Genomic DNA, 26,621 nt, shown 5'->3' on the forward strand with positions numbered 1-26,621 from the left:
GCAAAAGGCACGTTTTCCTCGACACAACTTGTCAGTGTAGACAAAGCCTTAGTTAGACCTTGACTAGGGAACCTTGGCAGGGGGTTGAGTCTGGATTGGGGGTTGGCAGTGTTGGGAATAGGAGCAGCCATAGGCTGAAATAACGGGGCTATGGATTTGTATGGAGGGGCGCTGACAGTTGGGTATGGCGAGCCCAGGGGTGGACTTTGTAGAGGGCTGTTGGTCAGGATTGAGACCGCACCAGAGAGCGTCGTGTGGCTGCCTGGACTGTGGCTCAGGGGCATGGTGATAACTCACCCGATTCTAAGGGTGCGAGAACTGAGGCAAAGGCCTGCTCTGAAGAGGAATCTTTCTCGGCCATGGCTTGGCTAGGCAAATGGCAGCAGCTCGCTGGCTGTAGTGGTTACTAGGTCCCCCACAGTGGCTGGATCCTAGTCTAGACTAATTTTAACGTGTTTAAGTGACTTGATTTTAAATGTGACCTATTGTCCAAGTCAAGGCATGGCCTGAAAGGGGCTTTGCCAATTGCCCTAGAACGGAGATGGGCCGGGAGCAAGCAGGACTCTGCTTTGGAGAATACCTTGCAATGGGGAACAGTAAAAGGCACTTCCTATCCATAGAGAGGACTCCGCCTTGTGAGTGTTAGGCCATGTGTCTTTGGGGACGGGGTCTCTTAGCTCTTGTTGGCGTTCAGTGGCCTTTGGATATGGCGCTGACGTACTTGTGCTGTATTGCTGAGCTCTTGGTGCGTGGCTCTATCCTCCTTTGTCCTTTCGCCTGCACTTGGACAGCTAACTCCTACCGAGACACGAGTGCTCTGTCCTCGTGCTGTGCAGCTCAAAGGGGCAGCCAGAGAGTTAATGACTGAAGGGGGAACCATGAGCATTGCTGTAGTAAGCTGTGCCTTTGAGCTGGCTGCCCTGGCTCCCACAGGATCCATAGTAACCAAGTTAATCTGTTCGCTGGTTTTGTCACCCATGGACTATGGATGTTCCAAGCGCTGGGGCTTCTATGAGAGAACGTCCCAGTCTGAATTCCCCTTGAGAGGCTGTCTTGTCTCAAGGAGCTCTCCGGCCTGCCTGGCTGGTACGTCTCAAGCACTTCGACTCTCTAAGGCTGTGGTCCCCAACACGGTGCCCGCGGGGGCATTTGCATGCGCCCGCCAGGAGCTCGGGGCTGGCCTGGCCCCGGGCACATGGCACGGCGCTTGCGGGGGGAGCGCCGGCCCCGGGCGCGCGGCTATGGGGGGCCCCGGGCATGCGGCTATGGGGGGGGCCGCCCCCGGGCGCGCAAGTGTCCCCGCCCCCTGGCGCCCGGCAGGCGAACGGCCACGCCCCCTGGCGCCCGACAGCCTCAAAAGGTTGGGGACCACTGCTTTAAGGGAATGGCTACTGGCAAGAAGGATGGTGGCATCTCTCTGCCTGCCAGCAGAGCCCCGGTCTCAAGTCAAGCATGTGACCCTCAGGGCTGCAGTGCAGTGTGCTGCAGAGACTGTTGGCTTCTCTGGGCTCTCCCAGCAGCCGGCAAAGGCTGCAGGCCACCAGCTGCAGGGCTTGCTTTCTGGAATGCCGTCTGGCAGTAACAGCCACTTCCACAGGGACTGAAGGCTCCCTGCGGGCAGCCTGTGTGCTTAATGCTGCAGTTCGCACCATATGGACCTTCTCCTCCTCTTCGCTCATCCTCCCAGTGTCTCCTTCCCTGTTCTGCTCCCCTCCCCCTGCAAGCAGTTAGCTCGAGCAATTGGCCAGGCGCTGGGACAGCAGCACTGACATAAATCTCTCCTGGTGTGGAATGAGGGGTATAAATATCTAGAGAGTGATGTGATCTTTCCAGCTGCTATTAATAGGTCCCTAGAGAGAGCGAGCAAGCAAGCGAGACTGGCTGACACTTAAAGGGCTAGCGACTCCCTTATGTGCTGTGAGAATTAATCAGCGCTGTGGCTCACCATCTTCCTCTAGGCTAAGGCAGAGCCCTCTGCGAGGTGTGTGAGGATGAGGAGGAGGGAGTGGCTGATGACTGGCTAGTTAGGAAGCAGTGCAAGGCCAACTGATGCAGGAGGGACCCCACTTCACTAACTAGAAATGCCTGGGCAGGCTGTGTGGCAGCGCTGCACTTGCAGGGTGTCTGCTGTGTCCCGTGGCCTGTCTGGCTTGGTCTTTCCCCAGCTGTAAAATGTGGGGTCATGGCACCTCCCTCGCCATCAGGTGAAACTGAGGCACAACACTATGAAGGAACTTGCCAGGGGTCATGTGGGGAACTGGTGGGAGGTTGTCTGAGTTCGTCTTGGCTGACCTGACCCTGAGGCTGTTGCAGTCTCTTGGACAGCACAGATCCTGCTGCATGGAGAGGGTCTTGGCTTGTCCCCCTTGTGTGTCCCCAGATCCGCTCTGAGCTGGTCAGAAAGGGCATATGCTGAGCTGATTCTGTTCTATTTAGAGTCCTGGGGGTTGGGTTGGTGCCCAGTGCTTCTGGCCCCTGGGTGGCAGAAATAGCTGTGTGCAGCATATGGGCAGCCCCGCATCCTGCAGCAGAGCCCTGGCAGGGCTGGTGGCCTGGATATGGAGTGGTAGGTGATCTCTTTGCCCGTGTCCAGGAGGGGGCTTCTTCTGTGGGCAGGGTGGTAGCTGCAGGATCGTGTGTTCAACGGAATGAACAAGCAGAGAACAACACAGCAGCTTCCACAAGCAGCTGGCTGGAGCGCGCCCCCCCCCCCCCCCCCCAAGATTGAAATGGAGTGAAGGGGAGTGTCTATCTTTGGAGCCCACATTACAGAAAGACAGGGGGTGTCTCTGGAAGTCCTGGCATAGGATGGAGGGTTGGGATACAATTTGCCCTGTTCCTTTCTCAAGTGCAGGAGCCATCTTGCACGGCTGGTGGTTTGTCAGGAGCAGACGCTGCTCTGCCTGACTCTGGCCTAGTGACTCCAAGTGCACTTGCCGTTTCCTCTTCTCCCTTTGTGGTACTGCGTTAGCTCTGGGACGGCTGCGGAGCCTCACTGGGATTAGTACTCCCTGCTAAAGCGAGTTTTGTCAAGGGAGTCCGGGTCCATTGCAAGCAGGGGCTGGGAACCCGGAGCCAGTGGCAGTCCCAGCCAAGCCCCAGTGCAGGACTGGGAGCTGCCAGCCAGTCTGGTCCCCAGACAGGATCCCACTTAGTCAACTGGTTAAACATTAGGTCAACCTAATGTGACCTGGTTAACCAGGATTTTACATTCCTTATCTAGAACATCCCTGAAAGGTGTTTGTCTGGCGGTTTCTAAGATGTTAAAGCCGGAGATTGCACACCTCCCTAGGTAACTTGTCCCAGTGCTTAACTACCCTGACAGGAAGCTTTTCCTGATGCCCAATCTAAATGTCCCTTGGGGCAATTTAAACCCACCTCCTCTTGGCCTGTCCTCAGTGGCCAAGGAGGACAGTTTTATCACCTTGCCCCTTATAACAACCTTTTATCTACTTGTGAGCTATAATCATGCCTCCCTCCCAGTCGTGTTTTTTCCAGACCAAACGAACTTTTTTTTTTTTTTTTTGGTCTTTGTGGGCATAGTTTCTAGACCTTTAATAATGTTCATTATTCTCCTTTGGATTTTCTCCACTTTGTCCACATATGTCTGAAAGCATGGAAAAATTATGCTGGGTGTCCTTCCATTCAAGAGAGGACAACCCTTGAGTGAAAATAGCACCATTTTATTCATACCACATTGAAGTAGTTTGTGTGTATATACTGAAGATGAAAGAGTGTAGCCATGTAAACATGTAAGCATGAGCTTATGGGTTCCCCAAATGGCTACACACAGCTCCCCGTCCAGCTCTGAGGGAGCACCCATCACCCCATGCAGCTGCCTCTGATACAACTCCAGGTGTGCACTGGCTGCCTGTGCGTAACGGTATTAGCGCTGAAATTCTCAGTGGTTACACACATTTTGACATCTCTAATATATACACATTGAAGCGCTGGGATGGGTTCCCTAGCGAGGGGGAGGAATCTCCATCCCTAGAGGTTTTTAAGTCCCAGCTTGACAAAGCCCCGGCTGGGATGATTTAGGTTGGTCCTGCTTTGGGCAGGGGGCTGGACTCGACTCCCGAGGTCTCTTCCAGCCCAAGGATTCTGTGGCATGCCTGCATATTTTTTTTGGTGGAATTGTTTTCCTGTGTGTCATAGGTCTTATGCTGCTTCCAGCTAAGGAGAATTCTCCTTTAGCTCAAGTGGTCAGGGCCTGATTTTTGCCTTTGACAAATCTGGTTCTATCCTAGAATCATAGAATAGAACCATAGAGCTGGCAGAGACCTCAGGAGTCATCAAGTCCAGCCCCCTGCTCTAGGCAGGACCAATCCCAACTAAATCAACCCGGCAAGGGCTTTGTCAAGCCGAGACTTAAACACCTCTAGGGATGGAGACTCCACCACCTCTCTAGGGAACCCATCCCAGAGCTTCCCCACCCGCCTAGGGAAATAGTTTTCCTAATATCCAACCTGGACCTCCCCCACTGCAACTTGAGCCCATTGCTCCTTGTTCTTCCACCACTGAGAGCAGCCTCAGGAAGTTGAAGGCTGCTATCAAATGCCCCCTCACTCTCCTCTTCTGCCGACTAAACAAACCCAAATCCCTTAGTCTCTCCTCATAGGTCATGCCCTCCAGCCCCCTAATTGTTTTGGTCGCCTTCTGCTGGACCCTCTCCAATACTTCCACATTGTTTCTATGGGGGGGAGGTGGCCCAGAACTGTACACAATATTCCGGATGTGGCCTCACCTGAGCCAAATAAAGTGGAATAATCACTTCTCTAGATCTGCTGGCAGTGCTCCTCCTAATGCAACCTAATATGCCATTAGCCTTCTTGGCTACAAGGGACACTGTTGACTCATCCAGCTTCTCATCCACTGTAACCCCCAGGTCCTTATCTGCAGATCTGCTACTTAGCCATTCAGTCCTCAGCCTGTAACCATGCTTGGGATTCTCCGTTCCAAGTGCAGGACTCTGCACTTGTCCTTGTTGAACCTCATCAGATTTCTTTTGGCCCAATCCTCTAATCTGTCCAAGTCACTCTGGACCCTATCCCTGCCCTCCAGCTTATCTACCTCTCCGCCTAGCTTATTGTCAACTGTGATCTTGCTGAGGGTGCAATCCATCCCCTCAGCGAGGTCATTAATAAAGATGTTGAACAAAACAGGTCCAAGAACAGGACACTCTGCTAGAAACTGACTGCCAACCTGACATCGAGCCGTTGATCACTACCCGCTGGGCCCGACAGTCTAGCCAGCTTTCTATCCATCTTACAGTCCATTTATCCAGTCCGTATTCCCTTAACTTGTTGGCAAGAATATTGTGGGAGACCGTATCAAAAGCCTTGCTAAAGTCAAGGTATATCTCATCCACTGACTTACCCATATCCACAGAGCCGGTTACCTCATCATAGAAGCTAGTCCGATTGGTCAGGTACAACTTGCCCTTCGTGAATCCATGCTGACTGTTCTTGATCACTTTTCCCTCTTCCAAGTGCTTCAAAATGGATTCCTTGAGGCATCCACCTTGAAGTTCCCCACAGCCAGATATGCAGCACCATGAAAGCTGTTTTCTTCTAGGCCCCTGATGTAGCATGTAAGTACAGGAAACCCTCATCATTTGCAATGGATGTGTTCCCACATCCACTGTGAATGGCAAAATTAATGAAAACTGGGAGCACTGCTCCCAGTCCCTGCTGTGCAGCCGCTGCTGCTCCTAAATGCACCGGGAACCATGGGGAACTTGCTGTGGTGCACGACAGCTGCAGCGAGACCCTGTGGCACCTAGTCTCTGCTGCACGCCCAGGCTGGCACAGGAGACCTGTGAATACACTGAAGTCACAAGGGTCTCCTGAATGCAACTTAGAAAGCGTTGTGGTGTGAATCCCGTTATTCCCAGCAGAAAGGCCTTGCAAAGTTTACTTTTCTTTTTTTAGAGTGGAGAGGTGAGGTCATGGTTGACCCAGAATGTAGCACATTGTGTTCGGTTTCCCCCAGTTGTTCATTCCTAGTGATGTTGAGTGTGCCAGGACTACTGAACTGGGCGTTGTGGACTTTGCTAATAGTTGGAGCCCCACAAATCTGTGAATATCCACAGACGTGGTTATAGACTGGATGTGTGTACAAACCTTGCATGTACGCAGGGCTGTGCTAATAGTGGTAGGTGAGATTGCAGTCCCTTCAGCAGGGGTTGGGGACAGGCACGAGGGGTGCAAGTGCCTTTGATGGAGGAAGGGGAGGAGGCACTTGGGTCGTAGGCGCCCAGGATGGCTTCTGGGAAGGCCCATGCGCGCTCTGAGGGGAGACGTGGGGCACGGGGATTTTACTTGTTGATTTTTTAAAATTATTTGATTTTATTTATTTATTTATTGCAGGCAGTTTGACCAAAGGGAAGCAGCAGCAGGGACTTGGAGCTCCCTTCACTGTCGCTGTGAGAAGTTTTAGCCAATCAAATGCACCCTGACAATAAACTGACCAATCATGGAAAGACAGGTAACAGCGGCACCCAGTCCCAGCATCATAATGTGAGTCAAGGAGCCACCTGCAGCCTGGGCTCTAAGGGCGTGGGGGCGGGAAATCATGGCAGCAAAGCCAATCAGATTTCTCCTGGCAACTCTGGACTGAAGAACAGCCAGAACGCTGTCCCAAACTTTGGGTCCTTGAAGGGCAAAGTGAAACGGGAACGAAGCATCTCGGTGGACTCGGGAGAGCAGCAGGAAGCCAGCACCCCCTCCCTGGACACGGAACTAAAAGGTGAGGCTCAAAACCCTGCCTTGGCAACGCTTCTCTGCCCCCTGCATCCTAGTGGGAACTGGATATGGAGCATCTAAGCCTTTCCTGCACCCTGTGACCCTGCAGTGCCCCTGCTGGACCAAGTGTGGGCTTCCCCACTCAGCCTGTGCTCCTGCCCCGCTGGGTTGCCTTCTCCCAGCAGGAGGTGCTGGACTAGAGTAACCAAGAGCTCACTCATGGCTTGTGTTCCTACACTACTGTTCACAGCGCTTCTGCCGGGAAATGCTTGGATTGCGCTGGGTGGCAGCATCACGCCAGACAACCTACCTGTTCTTGTGAGCTCTGGTTTTCTAGCTTCTGGGGCCCTAGTGAGCTGCAGCTGCTCATCAGGTGTTGTGGTGAAAATCCCCTGCTAGTGCAGATTCCAAACCCAGAACTGCGGCTGATTTTATTCATTGTCTAATTGCTATTGCCAAAGATCTGACTCTCTGGGGGGCCCTCACAGCTGTCGTGTTTCTGCCCAGCTATGGTTGGAGGGAGTTGGTGTGAAGGTCACTGGCTGGAGAACTAGTGGTGGTGTTTACACTGGATGGCTTCTGAGTTCAATCCCGTGGTTTCTGGAAAAGTGCAGAGTCATCATTTCCTGCCCATTGGCTTCCCTGTTCTTAACAGCTTCCCATAGCCTTGTTGGGGCCTACAGAGCGCTCATGTGTGGCATTGCGACAACAGATGTGTGGGCGTTTTGCCAGAGTGTTGTGAAGTGAGAACCCCAGGCAGTATCTTTGGTTCCTCTTAGGGGCCATCTTCACACCTGGTAGCCTGGAGCTGCTGTTCTCAGAGTAGCGCTGCTGCCCTGACCCACAAGCCAGCATGTTTCACGATCCAAGACCTCTTCAGGCTTCTGTAGGAATATAGAATCTGGCAGGCTGGCTCAGACCAAGATGCACCTAGCCCAGTGTCTTGTCCCTGGCCAGTGCTAGCTGCTCCAAAGCAAGCTTCAGGAAGCACTGTTATGGGCTCTGACCTGCAAATAGAGAAGGTTTCTTCCTTAGTGACACAGGAGGTTGGCTAATGCCCTGGAATGTGATAGTTCATAGCCCTGGCTAATGGGATGGGAGTGTTCTTGTTATCCATGTAAATGTTCAATCCTTTATTGAATCCAACTGTGCTTCTGGCTCATTATACTGTAGCAGTGAGTTTAACAGGTGAATTATTAAACTAACTCACTCTTGAATGTCTGGATCTTCTGTGGAAGTTCTTTGGCTTCCCAGTTCTGCTAGAGATTATACCTTGACTCTGGCCTGACCAAGAGGCTCAATGAGCATGTGCTGTCTTGGGGGTTACAGCAGAGGACTGAAAGACACCACTCCTGGGTTCTTTCCAGCTCCGACATTGACATCTGTGTGACTTTAGGCAAATCTTTTTTTCCCCTGTCTCCGAGCCTCAGTACATCCCTCTGTGAAATGGGGACAATACCCGTCTTGAAAAGTGCTTTGAGATCCTTAGGTGACAGGTGTCTTAAAATTGCAGGGTATTATGGCACCAATCCCACAAATAGTCCTAAACTTCCCTTCCATTTTCACTCTTGGAAACCTCTATCCCACGGCCTTGGGCTTAGTGCCAAAGCCTTCCCTTGCTCACAGCAAGAGCCAAGCAGCATTTGGATATATGGATTCCTTTCAAAGAATAATAAAGTATCTCTTATTCCAAGCTGCTTGTGTTTATAGAGATGCCGCCTGAGTCTCCTTCTCTGAGGTAGTTGATGAGGAAATTCACTAGCAAAGATCTGTGCAGCATTCTCTTTCCCAGTCACGTGCTGTGGCTGGGCTGATGTGAATTCAAGGCTACGCCCCAAAACATTGATGCTGGGTTGTCAGTGTTAATCCCTGCTGTAGGTTACCCTTTCCTCGTGCATGCTGGGTGGTGAGGATTGTCCTGGGTGCCTGTGGAAGTTATTGCCAGGGTAGCTGTAACTGGATTAAAAAAAAGAATTAGATAAGTTTATGGAGAATCTCTCCAAAGGTGACTATTAGCCAAGATTGTCACAGTGACCACCGCAGGCTCTGGGTGTCCCATGCCCTCTGACTGCCAGAAGCTGAGACTGGACAACAGGGGATGGCTCTTTTATTAATTGCCTGTTCCGGTCATTCTCTCAGAAGCACCTGGCTGTGCTATTGTCGGATTACAGGATGCTGGACTAGATGGACTTGGTCTGACCCAGTGTGGCCACACCAGGGCTCTGGTGGTGGTGGGGTGGGACAGCCAGGTTGTGAACATGACAAAGCCCTGGGAGGGTGACACACTGCTCTACTGCCTTGATGTGAGACCATTGACTCCAGGGGGTGGGAAGCTATCTCTGGGGCAAAAGCGACGTCCCTGCCCCAGTGCAGCATGTGCTTGTTGCACTGGCCTACCTGAGCTGCCTCAGTTGTGTCCCTGGCTCCCTTCCCCCTTTATTTCTGTTCAGATTGGCACCAGTTGCCATTTGGCTTCTGTTCTGGAGGCAGGAAGAGATGCATGAAAACCAGTGGTGCATTTCTCCCTGCCAGTCCACAGTAGAGATGTAAAATCTCGATCGATCAGTTCAAGGTCAGATTAACCTAACGTTTAACTGGGTAACTGACTAAGTGGGATCCATGCGGGGGACCACTGCAGCCCAGCTGGAGCAGCCCCTGTCCTCAGCAAGCCGCCTGCGGGGCTGGAGCATCCCCTGCCTGCAGCAGGCAGGGAACTGCCCCAGCCTCCGCCAGTTACTGGTTAACTGGAATTGGTAAGCGTTACCACTATGGGTGCTGCTTACCAGTTAACCTTGCGCATCCCTGGTCATGATTCCCAGTTCTGGATTCAAGATTCTGGGGGGAGTCTAAGCACTGAGGCCCGGATGGCCAGGGAGAGAGCTCGTTGTGCCCAGCTGGGAGTATGAGGCCCATGCAGGGCGGGAGAGGATCTTGGCTGAAACTGAGAGGGGCACATGTGGGCAGGATGCCAGGAGAGCTGGCTGCCTGGGGAGTTGTCTCCCAAAAGGAGAGCAGGAGCCTCATTGCTTGGTGCATTTCAGCTACTCAGGGCAAACCTCTGGGGGATGGGAGGGTCCTGTTGGGACCAATCCTGCTGCAGTCAGCAAGGAGATGGGAGTTGACAAGCTTCTGCTGAGCCTCCCGTCCATCTGTTGTGCCAGACTGTGCTCTGGTAAATGGCGGAGACGGCTGGGCTCTCCCATCCAGCGCCCCAGCAGCCGCTCTGCCTCCCGCAGCTCCAGGACGGTGCTGGGGCTCCCTGACCGACGATCTCTTGGTGTTGTAAATTGTTCTGTGGCAGCAGTTTGGGCCCAGCCCAGGCCGTGATCCCGCCCCCAGTGCGAGGAATGGCTGTGTAGAGCAGGGGTCCTGGCAGCAGGGCTCCCACCTGGCCTCTGACTGCTACATGCCTCCTTGCAAAGCTGTGGTAGCAGGGGGACTATTGACTACGGCACAAGCAGATCCTTGCTGCAGGCACGTTGCAGTTCAGCCACTGCTCTCGGGCCGGAGATGGACAGGCTGCTTCCAAGTTGTGCACTGCAGGAGGGAGGCTCAGTGTCAGCCCTGCACTTTGGGGGTAGCAGGGCCTCTGACCCACAGTAGGTCACTTCTGCTGTTGGGCTGGAGTCGACATGGCTCCATGCTAGGTGAGGTCGCTGTGGTTTAGTGCAGGGAGCAGCCAGGCCGATTGTCAGGGCCAGGGTGAGGCCTGGCATGGACAGCTGAACTGCTGTATGTTTGCCCTTCTGTGCATTGGACTCCCCCTGGCTGGCTTTGTTATCACAACGCTGTGTGCCAGGAGAGGAGGGACAGAGCCCCAGCCAACGCTGTCCATAGCTGTGCGGTGGCACTTCCTGCTTTCCGACGGTTCTGTCTCATTGCAGGTGAGGTGGCTCCTCGCAGCAAGCGTCGGTGTGTGCTGGAGAGGAAACAGCCATACAGCGGGGACGAATGGTGCTCAGGCCCAGACAGCGAGGAGGACGACAAACCCATCAGCAGCACACACAGTGAGTACAGTACCCCCTCCCCACACAGCCCCAAGATCACTGCACATCTGATTCCTGTCCTGGAGTCCAGCAGAGAAGGTAGCAATGGCTCCCAGAAGAAATATCTGCTGGTTTCACAGGTCACTTGGGGAGGCATGTGTTGAAGCAGCAGGGTTGTGATATTGTCCTGCGCGTGTGTGTGTGTGTGTGTGTGTGTGTGTGTGTGCGCGCGTGCGTTGTGAGGGAGGAAGATATGGGACTGCATCAGTCCCTCAGCCCTCTTGGACCCATCTCCATGGGGACATTCCCCTTCTGACCCCACAACAGGCGGACTGGCTGTGCCGGGCTGTTGTGCATGGCTAGTGCTAACTTGGTTTCAGGGCTGTTTTGCAGACCAGTGAGCATGCACAGAGTTCGTTCTGTTCCATGAGCACTGTGCTGCAGATAATGCCTCCCACATGGATCCTTTGTTTTGTGGCATCTTGAATTCAACTATTTTCAAACTGTGGAAGTGAAAATATTTTTAGGCAGCTGCCATCAGGTCCACTTGGGCCCGTCCTTCACTTTCTCACCTCTCTTCATCCTGCCAATGGCTTTCCTAATAACTAGGATCAATAGTCAAGTTCCCTAGCTGCTGGGAAAAAATCTTTCCCTAGATCTGTCCATTTGCTTCCAGAGTTGTATTTAAATTCTGTTTACAGTGAGTGTAACATAGTAATGTCATTAAATGTGTGAAGCTATCAGTTTGTGATTCAGAGAAATTGTCCCTAAAGTAAGAGCAAATTTTCATAGATCAGTATTCACAGTGGTTGGCATTTCTTAAAACTCAGGACACTTATAGCTATGAACACCTCTCCACCTCCTGAATGACCCAGGCTCCCAATTTGACAGAAGGGACTTGCATTGTCTTCTCCATCCCTATATACCTGCAACCTCATCTTTCGGTAAAAGTACTGTACAGCATATAGACTGGTTTTCCACATGCACTGAAGTATACTTTCAGTTATTGAAGCGAAATGCATGCCATATATCCACTACAACAGGAAACGCTCTCCTGAAATGAGTTAATCTCAGCATGGCCAAGAGAACATTGGAAGAAACAGCAAAGAAATATGCTCAATTGTACTGGCGCTTTCTCTGAGAAAAGGTAAAAATGTCCTTCAAGAACAGAGGTCACAGTGGATGATGGAGTCAAGAAAGCAGCCAGGAAGCCTGCCCCACTCAGAGCTCTTAGTGGAGACGACATTGTCAACAGATGCAGTATCACAAGCTCTGGTCACATGAAACCACTCTTTCTTAAGTAACACATATGCAATCCCCAGGTTTCAAACTGTCAAAGAGTTTGATATAGAACCATCTATACATGAGCTTCAAAAGGCAATCACCACCCTAGCACCAGGACAGGCTACAGGAAAAGGAATTCCAACTGAAGTATGGGAATATGACTTAAACATCTGCCTAATGTCTTGTTTGCCTGGTGGAGGAAAGGAGGGTATTGCGTTTCAAGACATGAACTATACTGGCATCATAATGTTCTATAAAATCAAAGGAGAATGAAGTGATTGCAAAAATTACAGAGGAATCTCTCCTTAGAATTGCTGGTAAGGTACAGGTCTCTCTGATGTGTATATTCAGAGAGTCACTGTATCTTCCAAGCCTGCAGATCAATTATCCACATAGCCTTCATTAAAGCAGCTATAAGAGACGTGTTAAGATCAAGGACAACCTCTCTACGTGGTTTTCATAGATCTTGCAAAGACCTGGTAAGCCCAATGGGTCTTTTCCAATTGCAAGAGAATTTGTTGCCCCTCTGGCCCTCGTCAGTCTGGTTCAGTCTTTCCACAGTGACATGAAGGCTGCCAAGGGTCAGTCCTGGGACCAATCCTGTTCAACTTATTCATGATCTGGATAAGGGGGTAAGCAGTGAGGTAGTAAAGTTTGCGGATGATACTAAGCTGTTTAGGATAGTCAAGACAGAAGCAGACTGTGAAGAACTTCAAAAAGATCTCACCAAACTCAGTGATTGGGCAACAAAATGGCAAATGAAATTTAATGTGGGTAAGTGTAAAGTAATGCACATCGGGAAAAATAACCCCAACTACACGTACAGTATGATGGGGGCTAAATTGGCTACGACAAATCACGAAGGAGGTCTTGGAGTTATCGTGGACAGTTCTCTGAAAACTTCCACACAGTGTGCAGCGGCGGTCAAAAAGGCAAATAGGATGCTAGGAATTATTAGGAAAGGGATAGAAAATAAGACCCAGAATATCTTACTGCCCCTGTATAAAACTATGGTACGCCCACATCTTGAATACTGTGTACGGATGTGGTCTCCTCACCTCAAAAAAGATATTTTGGCCTTGGAAAGGGTTCAGAAAAGGGCAACTAAAATGATTAGGGGTTTGGAACGGGTCCCATATGAAGAGAGGCTAAAGCAACTGGGACTTTCCAGTTTAGAAAAGAGGAGACTGAGGGGGGATATGATAGAGGTCTAGAAAATCATGAGTTGTGTGGAGAGGGTGATTTAAAGAAAAGTTATTTATTAGTTCACATAATAGAAGAACTAGAGGACACCAAATGAAGTTAATGGGTAGCAGGTTTAAAACTAATAAAAGAAAGTTCTTCTTCACACAGCGTGTAGTCAACCTGTGGAACTCCTTGCCAGAGGAGGCTGTGAAGGCTAGGACTATAATAGAGTTTAAAGAGAAGCTAGATAATTTCATGGAGGTTAGGTCCATAAAAGGCTATTAGCCAGGGGATAAATTGTGTCCTTGGCCTCTGTCAGAGACTGGAGAGGGATGGCAGGAGACAAATTGCTTGGTCATTGTCTTCGGTCCACCCCCTCTGGGGCACCTGGCGCTGGCCACTGTCGGCAGACAGGATACTGGGCTAGATGGACCTTTGGTCTGACCCAGTACGGCCGTTCTTATGTTATGTTCTTATCCAATATGATGGTGATCAAGCTGACTGTTTGATACTAATCAGCAGTGGTATCAAACAGGGATGTGTTCTGGCATTAATTCTTTTCAATATATTCTTCTCTCTGCTGCCTTGTCATGCTTTCTAATCTAGCACTGAGAGTGTACGGAAAACACTTCAATATTGCACAGGGTAGAGCTAACAGTAGACTTTATGGTGATGGTGCACTGTTTGTCTCATACAGTGAAGAGGATCTTTCAAAACTTGGCAGTAGCTTTGCACTACTTTGTGGCAAATTTGGACTAACCATTGGTCTAAAGAGGATAATGGTTATGGCAAAAGTGTGTTGACTGCAACAGACATTTTAATAGCTAGTATCTTGCTAAAAGTTATGCACAGGCTCTGCTGTCTAGGATCAGCTGTATTGTATAACCTATGTAGATGAGCTCAGTTCTCACGTTGGCAGGGGCGGATATAGGGTAGGGCGAACAGCGCGGCTGCCCCGGGCCCTGCGCTTCAGAAAGCCCCGCGCATGCGCCGTGGCGCCGCTGCGAATGCGCCGTGGCAAAGGGGGGGAGCCATGGAATTACGCTGCCTGGGGCCCCGCAAAACTGTCGTCTGCCCCTGCACATTGGAAAGGCAGCCATCATCTTCAGCCAATCAGCCCACATAAAGGTTTGGGTCTACCAGCTGTGCGTTTTGATTACACTGCTGGATAGAGGCAAGACTTGGACAACCTACATGGGCATGAGCATAGGCTAAACACCTTCCATACCCATTGTCTTCATCATATTCCAAATGTCAAGTAAGAAACCAATGTTCCTGAGAAAGCAAAATTGCCAAGTCTAATCACTGTTCTTAAATACAGTCGCTGGCGTAGTATTCTGTATGCAGAATTTGTGGATGTTCCAAGACCACTGGGCCAACCTAGACTCAGGTTTAAGGATATTTCCAGGAGGGTCTTCAAAACTCTGCAGGATGGGACAATGCAGTTAACAGGCCACAGCAAGGGTGTCCAGCGCCAGGGAATCAAAGATTCTGAAGAGATGTGGGTGAGAGAGAAAGTGAAGACAGCAAAGCACAGCAGGTCCCAAAGTCTTAGTAGTGCACTAGCTTTCTCTTCTGATCTTGGGCTTCTGCCTGTATTTTTGGTGGTAAAGAAAAACAGCTGGATGTTGTAGCCACTTGCAATGTTGCAGCACAGTGCACACTAACTCCGAACTTATTTGGCCGTTACTGTCATCTTTCCAGACTCCATTGGAAAGGGGCTGCCATTCCATGTTCATGCTCTTCCTGCCATCATTAAGTCATAGAATCATAGAATAATAGGACTGGAAGGGACCTCGAGAGGTCATCGAGTCCAGCCCCCCGCCTTCAAGGCAGGACCAAGCTCCGTCTACACCATCTATCTAACCTGTTCTTAAATATCTCCAGAGAGGGAGATTCCACCACCTCCCTTGGCAATTTATTCCAATATTTGACCACCCTGACAGTTAGGAATTTTTCCCTAATGTCCAATCTAAACCTCCCCTGCTGCACTTTAAGCCCATTACTCCTTGTCCTGTCCTCAGAAACCAAGAGGAACAAATTTTCTCCTTCCTCCTTGTGACACCCTTTTAGATATTTGAAAACCGCTATCATGTCCCCCCTTAATCTTCTTTTTTCCAAACTAAACAAGCCCAGTTCATGAAGCCTGGCTTCATAGGTCATGTTCTCTAAACCTTTAATCATTCTTGTCGCTCTTCTCTGTACCCTTTCCAATTTCTCCACATCTTTCTTGAAATGTGGCGCCCAGAACTGGACACAGTACTCCAGCTGAGGCCTAACTAGTGCAGAGTAGAGCGGCAGAATGACCTCACGAGTTTTGCTTACAACACACCTGTTGATACAACCTAGAATCATATTTGCTTTTTTTGCAACAGCATCACACTGTTGACTCATATTCAACTTGTGGTCCACTATGACCCCTAGATCCCTTTCCGCCATGCTCCTTCCTAGACAGTCGCTTCCCATCTTGTATGTATGGAACTGATTGTTCCTTCCTAAGTGGAGCACTTTGCATTTCTCTTTATTAAACCTCATCCTGTTTACCTCTGACCATTTCTCTAACTTGCTAAGGTCATTTTGAATTATGTCCCTATCCTCCAAAGAAGTTGCAACCCCACCCAGTTTGGTACGGGAAGTCGTACGGGAAGAGTTGGAAATATGCATTTCTGCATGCCCATAACATGGCAAAGCCCTAGAAAGGAGCCTTCCCTCTGCTGTGTGGGGCTCCGGTTGGGTGTGGCGCAAGGCAGGCAGTCAGGGGTCAGACAGACTTGCCAGGCCCCTGGACAAGGTGTATGAAGCATGGCTCTTCGCTCCAGAAAGGGGTCAGGCTTGGATTGGAGGGGAGGGGCTGCAGGGCTAGCCTTCGCCCGCCAACTGTTCAGCACCACCTGGAGCTACAACAACAATTTGCAGCGGCAGTGGCTGGGAGTCCTGTGCCTTTTGAATCGCCAGCCCGGGAGCAGGTGCCCCCCTTGATGTGCCTCTACAGGCAGCATAAAGAAAATGGGCAGGCACACAAGGAGCTGCAGAGTTGCTCTCAGGTGTCATTCCACGTGGGGCCAATAGACAGGAGCTCACAGCAAGGTGCTATTCAAGGCTCCTTCCTTTAGATCACTGGATTTCAGGCCGTATAGCCCAGGCACCAGGCTGGAAGTCAGGACTGTGGGGGGATCTCCTTGGCTGAGCCACTGATTCACTGGGTCTCGTCTCCTCTGTGCCGCAGTAGAAAGGGCTAATGCTGCCCTGCCCTTTACAAAAGGCTTTGTGATCTGCAGGTGAAAGGTGCAAGGGGAGTGCTAATTATTTCTGGGGCTGTCTGGGAGCAGCTAGTGAGGCCCCTGTTTGTTAGAGTTTTGTCAACTGTGAGCCCCAAGACCCGGTGAGCCTTCCCTGGACACAGGCTAGAGCCCAAATCCCCCTTCCAGTGGAGTCTCTAGGGAGTCTGGCTCAGAGACCCGGGGCAGTTTGGACAGTGCACAGAAGCAGCTCTGGGTCAATCCTGGCCTTGCCCCCATTCCAGCCTTGTCCTGCCTTTAGTATCAGAACCTCCTAGTTCACTTGAAGGTGCAGTAGCTCTGCCCTCCCAGGGAGTTCAGGGCCTGGGATGCGTGTGGCTCTGGCTCCAAGAGGCCTTGGTGCAGGTGGGCGTGCTAATGCCGACTGCCTGCGAGCCAGCCTCCAGCTGTCCGGTGGTCACTGTAATTAGCAGCAGGTCGTGCTTTGCATTTGCACGACGACTGTTAATATTCAGTAGGAGTATTGGTGACTGACTGTCGCTCCGGCAACCGTCCTGGGAGGGGAAGGGCTAGAGGTGTCGGGTGAATCACTCAGCAGAAGGGAAGATGAAGAGGAGGAACTAAGCCACACCCGGCTCCTTAGGAGCCTGTAGCCACCCAGGTTCAGACAATTCTCTGTCATGTGCTGCCATCTGCTGGAGGCTGGGGGAATGGCAGGAAGAGGCCAGAGACCTCTCTCCCCAGGACATGCGGATTCCCTTCTTTCCTGTGTTTCCACCTTTTCCAGATGGGGACCCATTCTGACAATTCGGGAAGACTTGGTGACCCAGGGCAATTCAAAAATGTGGGAATGGCTCCTGAAGAGCCACCTGGGGAGCCTTTTGAAATGTAATGGCGACCCCTAGGTTGGGAAGCCCTGCGGAATGGGGATCAGATCCAGGGTAGCATGTTGGGCTGCCCTAGACGCTGAATCCTTTCCTCACACGCCTCTGACACCGCACGCAGTCCTGGCTCTCCGACTCCCTGGGCTCCCGGCCACGCAGCTCTGCTGGTGCCCCTCATTCCCAGCTTGCTGGCCCCACAATCCCAGCCCTAGTTTCCTCCATTCCATTGTTACCCCACCCTTAGTCCAGCTGTTTGGCTCTAGCTTGCTGCTCCCTGCTTCCCAGAAGATTGTGTTATGCTAATTGTTGGTAACAGCTGCTCTTTCCTGTGCCTCTGTAGACTGTAATGTAGCAGATCCTGCAATGTCCACAGCCTCACAGCTTGGTCCTGGGTCCAACCCGCTGCCGAGCCTGAACGAGACGAGTTCTTCCAATGCACCGCACGGCAGTGCTTCTGGCCTTCGGCCCGATGCTGGGGGGAGTGGAGGCGGTGGTGCTGGAAAGCAGCCTTCCCAGTTTGTTTACGTCTTCACCACGCACCTTGCTAACACGTAAGCAGTAAACCCCCGTGTCCTCCCCAAGCCTCCCCATTTGCTCTAGCCACTTGGGCTGGTCTAGTGCAGCTGCCTCCTAGAGGCTGCAGGTAGCACTGCAGGTACTGGAGGAGATGGGGACTGAAGGCTCCCTGGGTTGCCCCAGGATGATCCCTCCTTCCCCCCGTTCTTTCTGCCATATTTGTCAGTTTCTAGGAGAGAGACTTTGTCTTAAATGTGAGCTGCCTCCCAGCAGTGCCCTGACGCTACCAGCTGCAACATGAGCCACCAAGTGCATTTGGCCACCTGTATAGTAAAGGGTCACAGCAAGGACATTGAGCCACACGGTGGCTGCTGTCAGAGGCAGGATACCTGGTTAGATGGATCAGTGGTTGTGATCTGGAAGGTCCCTAGGAGGACGGATTGCAGGAGGTGGCACGGGGTGCTAACACGCTGGGTATGTAAGGCAGGAGAAGGCTCTGCCTTCCCAAACCGCCAGGCATAGGCCCCTCCACATTGCTCCTTCAGCAGGCGTTCTGGGGGCGGAGTGTTGTTGCCCTCAGCCCCCACCCTCCCAGTGCCTTGGGGATGTGGAGGCCAGACCTGGCTGTGTGGCATGCCCTCCTCCCTCCCCCAGTGCTCCAGGGCTGGAGAGGCTGGGCTGGGCTTGGCCAGGCCGTGTGGTGCACCTTCCACTGGGGCTGGGGAGGCTGCGGTGAGCGTGCGCCTGCTCCCCTGCCCTCCTCTCCCCATGGTTGGAAGGGGGAAGCACGCGTGTGGCGCGTCCCGGGGTGGGGAAGGGGTGGGACTAGGTGGGCTGGGGGCTTGCCTTCGACTGCCCATGGGCCCTCAGCTTGCTCCCTTCACTCTTTTACAGTATCTCAGCTGTTGGTTCTTGGCGGACCTACAGCTTTAGAGTGCCTGCTTGGGTCATAGCTAGTGTTCTGTGAAATCCTCCTTCTTTCTACTTTTGGGGGTTTTGGGAGCTGTGTGCTGCCTTGAGTCCTGTCCCAGGAGAAGTGGGAGGCCCTGAGGGGATTTTGCTGAGTGAGCCTGCCCCACGCTGTGTAGCACCCAATGGACTGCACCTGCCTCCCGGCTCTCACATTGAGATCTGGCGCACAGAGTGACAGTGCTGCTGAGGTTTGGCACGGCTGGCTTCCCAGCTTGAGGCTGGGGATGTGGTCAGACCAAACTCGAGTGAGTGGTGCTGCAACGCCATCTGCCAAGTCACAATGCCACTCGCTCATATTTGGCTCAGCTGCACTCCCCTGTTCCTTCCTGTTACGGCAGAGGCCAAAGCTGAGGAGCACTGTGACCCTGTGCACCCGGTCACAAAGCCCGATGTGGGGAACAGGAGCCAGCCCCCAGCAGGACGAGAGCCACTGTCCAGTGACTTCTCATTTTCTTTCATGTTATATGTTGGTTTTGCTTTTGCTTTGTGTTACTTTGCAATAGCAAAGAACATGGGTTCTATCCCAGAGCATCTCCCTCCCATGCGGTCTCCTTCTGGGGCAGCGCACAGCACTAGAGGTGGAGAGGGTGAAATGCTGGGACCCAGGGAATTGCTAAGTATTTCTGGCCTAATCCTTTGCTGTTCTTGACTGGCTGTCCTCTCTCGCAGTGCTGCAGAAGCAGTCTTGCAGGGGCGAGCAGACTCCATCCTGACTTATCATCAGCAGAATGTTCCCAGAGCAAAGCTAGACCAGGTATGGCTGGGTGTGAGCCAGGCACTTCTGTCTGTGTGCACAATGCCCCCATGGCCAGTCACACCCTGACCCCTGCTTTCAGCGTGCTCTCCCCGAGGTGGCTCACTTGGTTCTTGGGGGGGGGAGGGGGTTCAAGGCTTGAAGCCAGCCAATGTCTGGGGCTATACACCTGCCTTCTGTGTTTATTTGCTGACTTTGGCTACCCCTTTCTCTCCTAGGCTCCAGCTCCCAAGGGGCTGGGAGTCACCGAGCAATTGCCAGTTAACCCACCTGCTTCCAGCACTCCGCAGTCCCAGCCTCCTTCATCACAAGGCAACCAGGCACAGCCCCAGCCGCCCCCGGCACAGCCCCCCCCACCCCAGAGCATCAGTCAGCAAGCTCTGCCTGCACCAAGTTCCCTAGCGCAGGACGGGACGGGAGAGGACATTCGGCGGGACCTGACTCCCAGCTCTGTGGGAAATAGCAGTGGCAGCACCCAGCCAGGGAGCAACCACCCCAACACACCAACTGTGCAGCCCGGGCAGGTGGACTCCTCTAGTGCTTCCAGCTCTAACCTACTGGGGGATGGCACTAGTGCCGGGGCAGCCGGCAACGGGCAGGTAGGGCTGGGCCCCAGGAACCCCATGAACTCAGAGGGGCTCTCTAAGGAGCAGCTGGAGCACCGGGAACGCTCCCTGCAGACCCTGCGGGACATTGAGCGCCTGCTGCTGCGCAGTGGGGAGACTGAGCCCTTCATGAAGTCCAACCAAAGTGCTGGTGAGGGAGGCCCTGCTCCCCAGCCACCCCTCCCGCCTGCAGGCATGAAGAAGTACGAAGAGCCCCTGCAGTCCATGATTTCACAGACGCAGAATTTGGGGGGGCCTAACCTGGAGCACGAGGTCTCCCACCACCCGGGCTCTGACATGGGGCAGCAGATGAACATCATGATGCAGCGGCTGAACCAGGACAGCCTGACACCAGAGCAGGTGGCCTGGAGGAAGCTGCAGGAGGAGTATTATGAGGAGAAGCGGCGGAAGGAGGAGCAGATCAGCATCCATGGTCGGCCCATGCAGGAGATGATGATCCCACAGTCCATGGGTGGCATGATGATCCGGGGTCCACCACCGCCCTATCACAGCAAACCTGGGGAACCGTGGCCTCCAGGGATGGGCAACCAGCTGAGGGGGCCCATAGAGGTCCAGGACCCCATGCAGCTGAGGGGAGCACCACCTTTCCCAGGGCCAAGGTTCCCTGGAAATCAGATGCAGAGGGTCTCGGGCTTTGGTGGGATGCAGAATGTGCCCATGGATGCTCTGGGGCCCATGACTGCTATGCAGCGGCCAGTCAGGCCTGGCATGGGGTGGAATGAGGATATGCCTCCAATGGGAGGCCCAGGCAACTTTCCACAAGGGAGCCTGCCCTACCCTTCAGGGCAAGGCGACCACGAGCGGTTCATGAACCCCCGAGCCAGGGAGGAGCTCCTGAGGCACCAGCTGATGGAGAAGCGCCCGGTGGCGATGCAGAGGCCCATGGGGATGTCTGGCAGCTCCCTGAGCCAAGGTCTGGAAATGGAGAGGATGATACAGGCTCACAGGCAAATCGACCCATCCATGTTCCCCGGACAAATGCCAGGAGAGAGCCTTGCCGGTGCCCCGATGAGTATGGACTTCCCGGGTTCCCGGGGGATGTTGAGCCCACCCATGAGCCAGTCCAGCCTCCGTGACATGGATGCGCCCATGGGGCCTGGGAACCTCAACATGAACATGAATGTCAACATGAACATGAACATGAACCTCAATGTCCAGATGACCCCACAGCAGCAGATGATGATGTCGCAGAAGATGAGGGGCCCTGACATGATAGCCCACCAGGGCATCAGCCCCGAGGACCTGGCCAGGGTGAGGGCTCAGAATGGCAGCAGTGGCACCATGCTGGGGGGGCCGCAGAAGATGATGATCCCCTCTCAGTTCCCCAGCCAAGGGCAGCCAGGCTTCTCAGGTGGGCAGGGCCCCTATCCCGGCATGCCCCAGGACTTGGGCAGTGCCCACGACATGTTCAGTCCGGAGCAGGGCTCCATGCCCATTGGGAACATGGGCAGCACCACCAGGCTCAGCCACATCCCTTTGCCGACAGCTTCCAATCCTCCTCCCACCCAAGGGAGCAACCTAGCCAACATGCACCCAGCACCCTCCCGGGGGCTGGGCCGCAGGCCCTCCGACCTCACCATCAACATCAGCCAGATGAACTCCCCGGGCATGGCTCACCTCAAGTCCCCGACTCTCAGCCAGGTGCACTCGCCGCTTGTCCCCTCCCCATCTGCCAACCTGAAGTCCCCACAGACGCCTTCGCAGATGATCAGCATGCCACCTTCCAACCAGTCTGGGCCTCTGAAGTCGCCCCAGGTGATGAGCTCCTCTCTCAATGTCAGGTCTCCCACCAGTTCACCGAGCCGTCTGAAGTCCCCTTCCATGGCTGTTCCGTCGCCCGGATGGGTGCCATCTCCCAAAACCGCCTTGCCAAGTCCAGGGGTCAGCCAGAGCAAGCAGCCAATCAGCATGAATTCGTCAGCTTCGCTGGGAGGGCTGGATCAGGGTAAGCTGTGAGCGTGGGATTCAGGCCACACACTGACACCTGGTGCTCTGCAAGTCGCTCTGAGCGTGCTGCTGAGGCCCAATAGTCCCGTGGCTCCCATGTACTCAGACTGGGAGTGAGTCGTGGCTATTTCCCTGGCTCTCCCTGAGCTGCTGGGATTTGGGGCCAGTGAGTGGGCATCTGGGGGCCCAGCACTGAAAGTGCTGTGAGAACACCAGCTCCTTTTCTGTGCAGGCTCAGGCCAGTGTGTCTCGGCATCGGGAAGAAGGAAGCAAGAACCTAGACTAGGGACATGCCCACGGCCTGGAGAGGGACTGCTCTTCCCTGGTGGGCTGAACGAGCCTGGCCTGCCCCCCCCGGGATTAATGCCTGGGATATGCTGTGCCCTGCACTGCCCCCGCTGCAGTGTGCTCTCATTCCCAAGGACAAGACCAGGCTAGGCAGCCTAAGGCAGTGTAGCTGTTTCGAGGGAGACACTGGAACTGGGGACCTAGAGCACCAGCATCCCCAAATCCCTCTGCTTAGTGGCTCATGCTCTCCAGGGGTGGGTAGGGAAATGGTGTGATGGGAGGCAGGGCACTGAATGTTAAAGGCACCTGAGGGAGCTGAGCATTCCCAGTCTTGGGGAGGTTGCAAGATGCCTCTGACCGATGCCCAGCGCCCTGTATTACCTTCCTCAGGCCCCGGTCAGATAGAATGGAGAGAATTTTGCAGGTGGATCAGTTCTTCATGCAGGCAGCATTGTCTAATGGTCAAAGCAGAGTCTGAGCATCATGACTCCAGAATTCTAAGCCTTGTTCTTCCACTGTCACGGTGAACAAGTCCCTTCAGCACTTGGTGCTTCAGTTTCCCCTGACACTGACTCGAGTCTTTCATTGTCCCTCTGGTGTTAGAAGGATTCTCCATCCTCACTTTCTTTCTGGTACTTCTGCTCACATGGGGGTGACCAGGCAAGCTAGAAAGCTGTGTTCCCTCTCACTGAGGGAGCTGGTCCACCTCTGCCTCACCCCCAACATTTCCCCTCTTGTCATCCGTGCCAGCTTGCTTGAGGATGCCTGGGTGAGTGCTAAATCATTGCCCACCAGGACAATGTGCATCCTCAGAAGACACACTGGATGTTACCAGAAACCTGCCCATGGCAATGCCTAGGGTGCGAGGGTGAGGCCCTTGCAGTACCTAAGAGCTGGAACCAACCATTCCAGGTAGCCCTGCATGGTGCAGGCAGCATGGGCTCAGCACAGTGTTGTCAATCCCATCTTTTACTCTCATCGGGTATGTCTACACTACGAACTTAATTCGAACTAACAGACGTTAGTTCGAATTAACTTTGATAGGCGCTACACTAGTTCGAACTTAATTCCAACTAGCGGAGCGCTTAGTTCGAACTAGGTAAACCTCATTGCACGAGGACTAAGCCTAGTTCGAACTTACTAGTTCGAATTAAGGGCTGTGTAGCCCCTTAATTCGAACTAGTGGGAGGCTAGCCCTTCCCAGCTTTCTCTGGTGGCCACTGTGGCCAACACCAGGGAAACTCTATTGCCCCCCTCCCGACCCCGGACCCCTTAAAGGGGCACGGGCTGGCTACGATGCCCGTGCCAGGTGCAAGCCTGCCAGCATCCAGCCAGCAGACCCTGCACCTGGCACAGCTCGAGCCAGCCACCCGATGCCCCCCAGCCCTCCCTTTCTTCCCGGAACCAGGCTGGCGGCTCCCGGGAACTTGCCTGGGACCGCAAGAGGCGGGCACCCGCCTGGTCTAGTGCGGACATCGTGGACCTCGTCCACGACCTCCGCACTAGGCACAGGAAAGTGGCCGTCTAGGGCAGGCGAGCTGCCAACCTGGCCACCCAGGAGCAGGTGTGCATGAAAATCAAGGGGGTCCACTGAGACCCCCGACCCTTAGCCCTGAGCTTACAATGGCCGTACTGGGTCAGACCAAAGGTCCATCTAGCCCAGTAGCCTGTCTGCCGACAGCAGCCAACCCTAGGGACCCTGGAGGGGATGAACCGAAGACAGTGACCAAGCCATTTGTCTCGTGCCATCCCTCTCCAGCCTTCCACAAACTTCGGGCAGGGACACCACTCCTACCCCCTGGCTAATACCAACCTCCATGAATTGATCTCACTTCTCCTTAAACTCTGTTCTAGTTCTAGTCTTCACAGCCTCCTGCAGCAAGGAGTTCCACAGGTTGACTATTTCCTTTGTGAAGAACAACTTTCTGTTACTAGTTTGAAGCCTGCTACCCATTCCTTTCCTTTGGTGTCCTCTAGTCCTTCTATTATGGGAACTAATGAAGAACTTTTCTTTATGCACCCTCTCCACCCCACTCATGCTTTAATAGACCTCTATCATATCCCCCCTCCATCTCCTCTTTTCTAAGTTGAAAAGTCCCAGTCTCTTTAGCCTCTCTTTATATGGGACCTGTTCCAAACCTCTGATCATTTTAGTTGCCCTCCCCTCTCCCACCCTCTCTCTTCCCCTCTCCCACCTCCTTTTCCCAGTCTCCCCGAGTTTTGTTCAATAAAGAGAGATTCTATTTTTGAACACATATTTTCTTTATTTTGTACATCAGGAAGGGGGCTAGGGAAGGGTAAGTGGAAGGAGGTGAGGGAGGAATGGGGTACGAGCCCCCGATGGGGAGGACTGGGCTGGCTCTGCAGGCTTCTGGGTGTGGAAGCTCTCCTGCAGCCCCCCAATTGCCCCCTCTCCCCAGATGGCAGCCTGCGGCAAGTGCAGCCGGTCTGATGGCCGAGTGCTGTGATGTGCCCAGTGTGGGTACTCCGGGCACTCCAAGCCAGGACTGCTTTGCAAGCGGGGCACCCCTGAGAACTGTCTGTCCGGGGTGGGGGTCGGGTCCCTTTAAGCACAGCCCTCGGCTAGCCTGAGGCAGTAGCTCCACGCTCTAAGTCCTTATCTGATGCCCTGCCGGCACTGCTTCCGGCCATCCTTAACCCCGGTTCAGGGTCCACTCAGTGTGGACATGCTAGTTCGAATTAGCAAAATGCTAATTCAAACTAGTTTTTTAGTCTGGATGCGTTAGTTCGAATTAGCTTAGTTCGAATTAGTGCTGTAGTGTAGACAGACCCATCTAGAGCAGACCACGCCATCAACTACTGCATTTTCTCACTCGCAGTTGGCCCTCACGTGTGTGCCCCAGGCTTCCAGTCTCTGATTTCTCTGCAGTAGCTTCTGAAGTTAGTGCATATTTTGCTCGCAGGTATTTAATAGAGACTTTAAAAAGAAGCAGCTAGGGAAAGGGGGCGAAGTTTTCTGGCCAGGTCTAGAAAAAGAGCCTCCAACTCATTGCTTTCTGCTTCAGCACCTGCTCCTCCCCTTTCTTCAGTTCAATGAGGAATGTACCAGAGCTTGGAAACTGGGACGAGGTCAGATTTAACTCCCTTACGGTTTGGTGTCTGGCATTGGTGCCAGTCACAGCAGGTGGTCCCAGCATAGAGCCTCCCCAAAGTTCATAGGGGGCGGTTGTTTGTGGGCCAGGCCTAGTTGAGGTTTTGCAGCCTCCTTAGTCTGTGTCTGCTCCAAGCAGAGAAGTGGGGATGCTTCCTGATGGCTGTAGGCTGCAGGGAGTACTAAGTTAGTCTCTCTCTCTTGCTTGCAGGTTCTCTCCCTCCTGGGCCTAGGAGCAGTTCCTCTGCACCAGCCAGTAATCCCTCTAGCACCATGAATCCCAACATGCCTTTTACTTCCTCTCCAGATCCATCCCCCTCCCAGAACCCCCTCTCGCTGATGATGTCACAGATGTCCAAGTATGCCATGCCCAGCTCCACACCACTCTACCACAATGCCATCAAAACCATCGCCACCTCTGATGATGAGCTGCTCCCAGACAGGCCCATGCTCCCACCAGGAAGCATGCCAGGTATGTTTTCTGGGATTGTGTCTGTGCCAGCAGGGAAAACAAGCTGGAGTTATGGGTAAGACTGGTTTTGTGGCTCACACTAGGCCTGGGGGGAGGTAGGACACGTTGATTCCAGGAGGAGTGTGGCTCTGGTGCACAAAGTGTAGAGTAGGAATTATATTTCTGGCTCTGCCAGCGACATACATGGCTTCGGGCAAGTCTCTTTTTCCCTGTCCCTCTCTGCCTATGGTAAGTTATAGGGATTTGTGCATGATGATTGGCCTGACCACCATTCCAATTCAGGTGTATGTGTGCCGCATGCATGAACGTTGGAAACGCATGTGCAACAGATACTCCAACACCACTGAGATAGGCGCCTGCCCCGGGGACACATCCTGCTCCTCATGCCAGTTAGGAAACCTTTTCCATTTGGCCAAATACGCCACTCTGGTAGAGGGCTTTCTACTGCCCAATAGGACCTCATGTACCTAGGCTGAGCATTGAAGCTCTAACGAATCAAATCATCCAGCTTCCAAGCTGTTAGGTGGAGGGAGCGCAGATCTGGGTGCCTGAGGTGCTCCCGATGTTGTGTCAGAAGGTCCGGGCGCAGAGGAAGGACTACAGGGGCTCC

General features: G+C 53.2%; 1 protein-coding gene across 3 annotated transcripts in view; it reads left to right on the plus strand.

Annotated features, from left to right (window-relative positions):
• Positions 1-26,621, plus strand: part of BCL9L (BCL9 like) — a 92,010-nt gene that overhangs the window by 56,919 nt on the left and 8,470 nt on the right. For 2 of the 3 annotated variants that reach the window (XM_006120928.4, XM_075909571.1), the window contains exons 2-7: positions 6,372-6,750; positions 10,631-10,753; positions 17,665-17,875; positions 19,482-19,566; positions 19,785-22,137; positions 25,751-26,011. In XM_006120928.4, the coding sequence (XP_006120990.2) occupies positions 6,450-6,750; positions 10,631-10,753; positions 17,665-17,875; positions 19,482-19,566; positions 19,785-22,137; positions 25,751-26,011 (3,334 nt within the window). In that variant the 5' untranslated portion in view covers positions 6,372-6,449. The remainder of the gene's footprint in view (positions 1-6,371; positions 6,751-10,630; positions 10,754-17,664; positions 17,876-19,481; positions 19,567-19,784; positions 22,138-25,750; positions 26,012-26,621) is intronic. The other variant, XM_075909572.1, reaches the window with a different exon arrangement.

Source organism: Pelodiscus sinensis, chromosome 26, assembly GCF_049634645.1.
Source record: "Pelodiscus sinensis isolate JC-2024 chromosome 26, ASM4963464v1, whole genome shotgun sequence".
Taxonomy (NCBI): Eukaryota; Metazoa; Chordata; order Testudines; family Trionychidae; genus Pelodiscus; species Pelodiscus sinensis.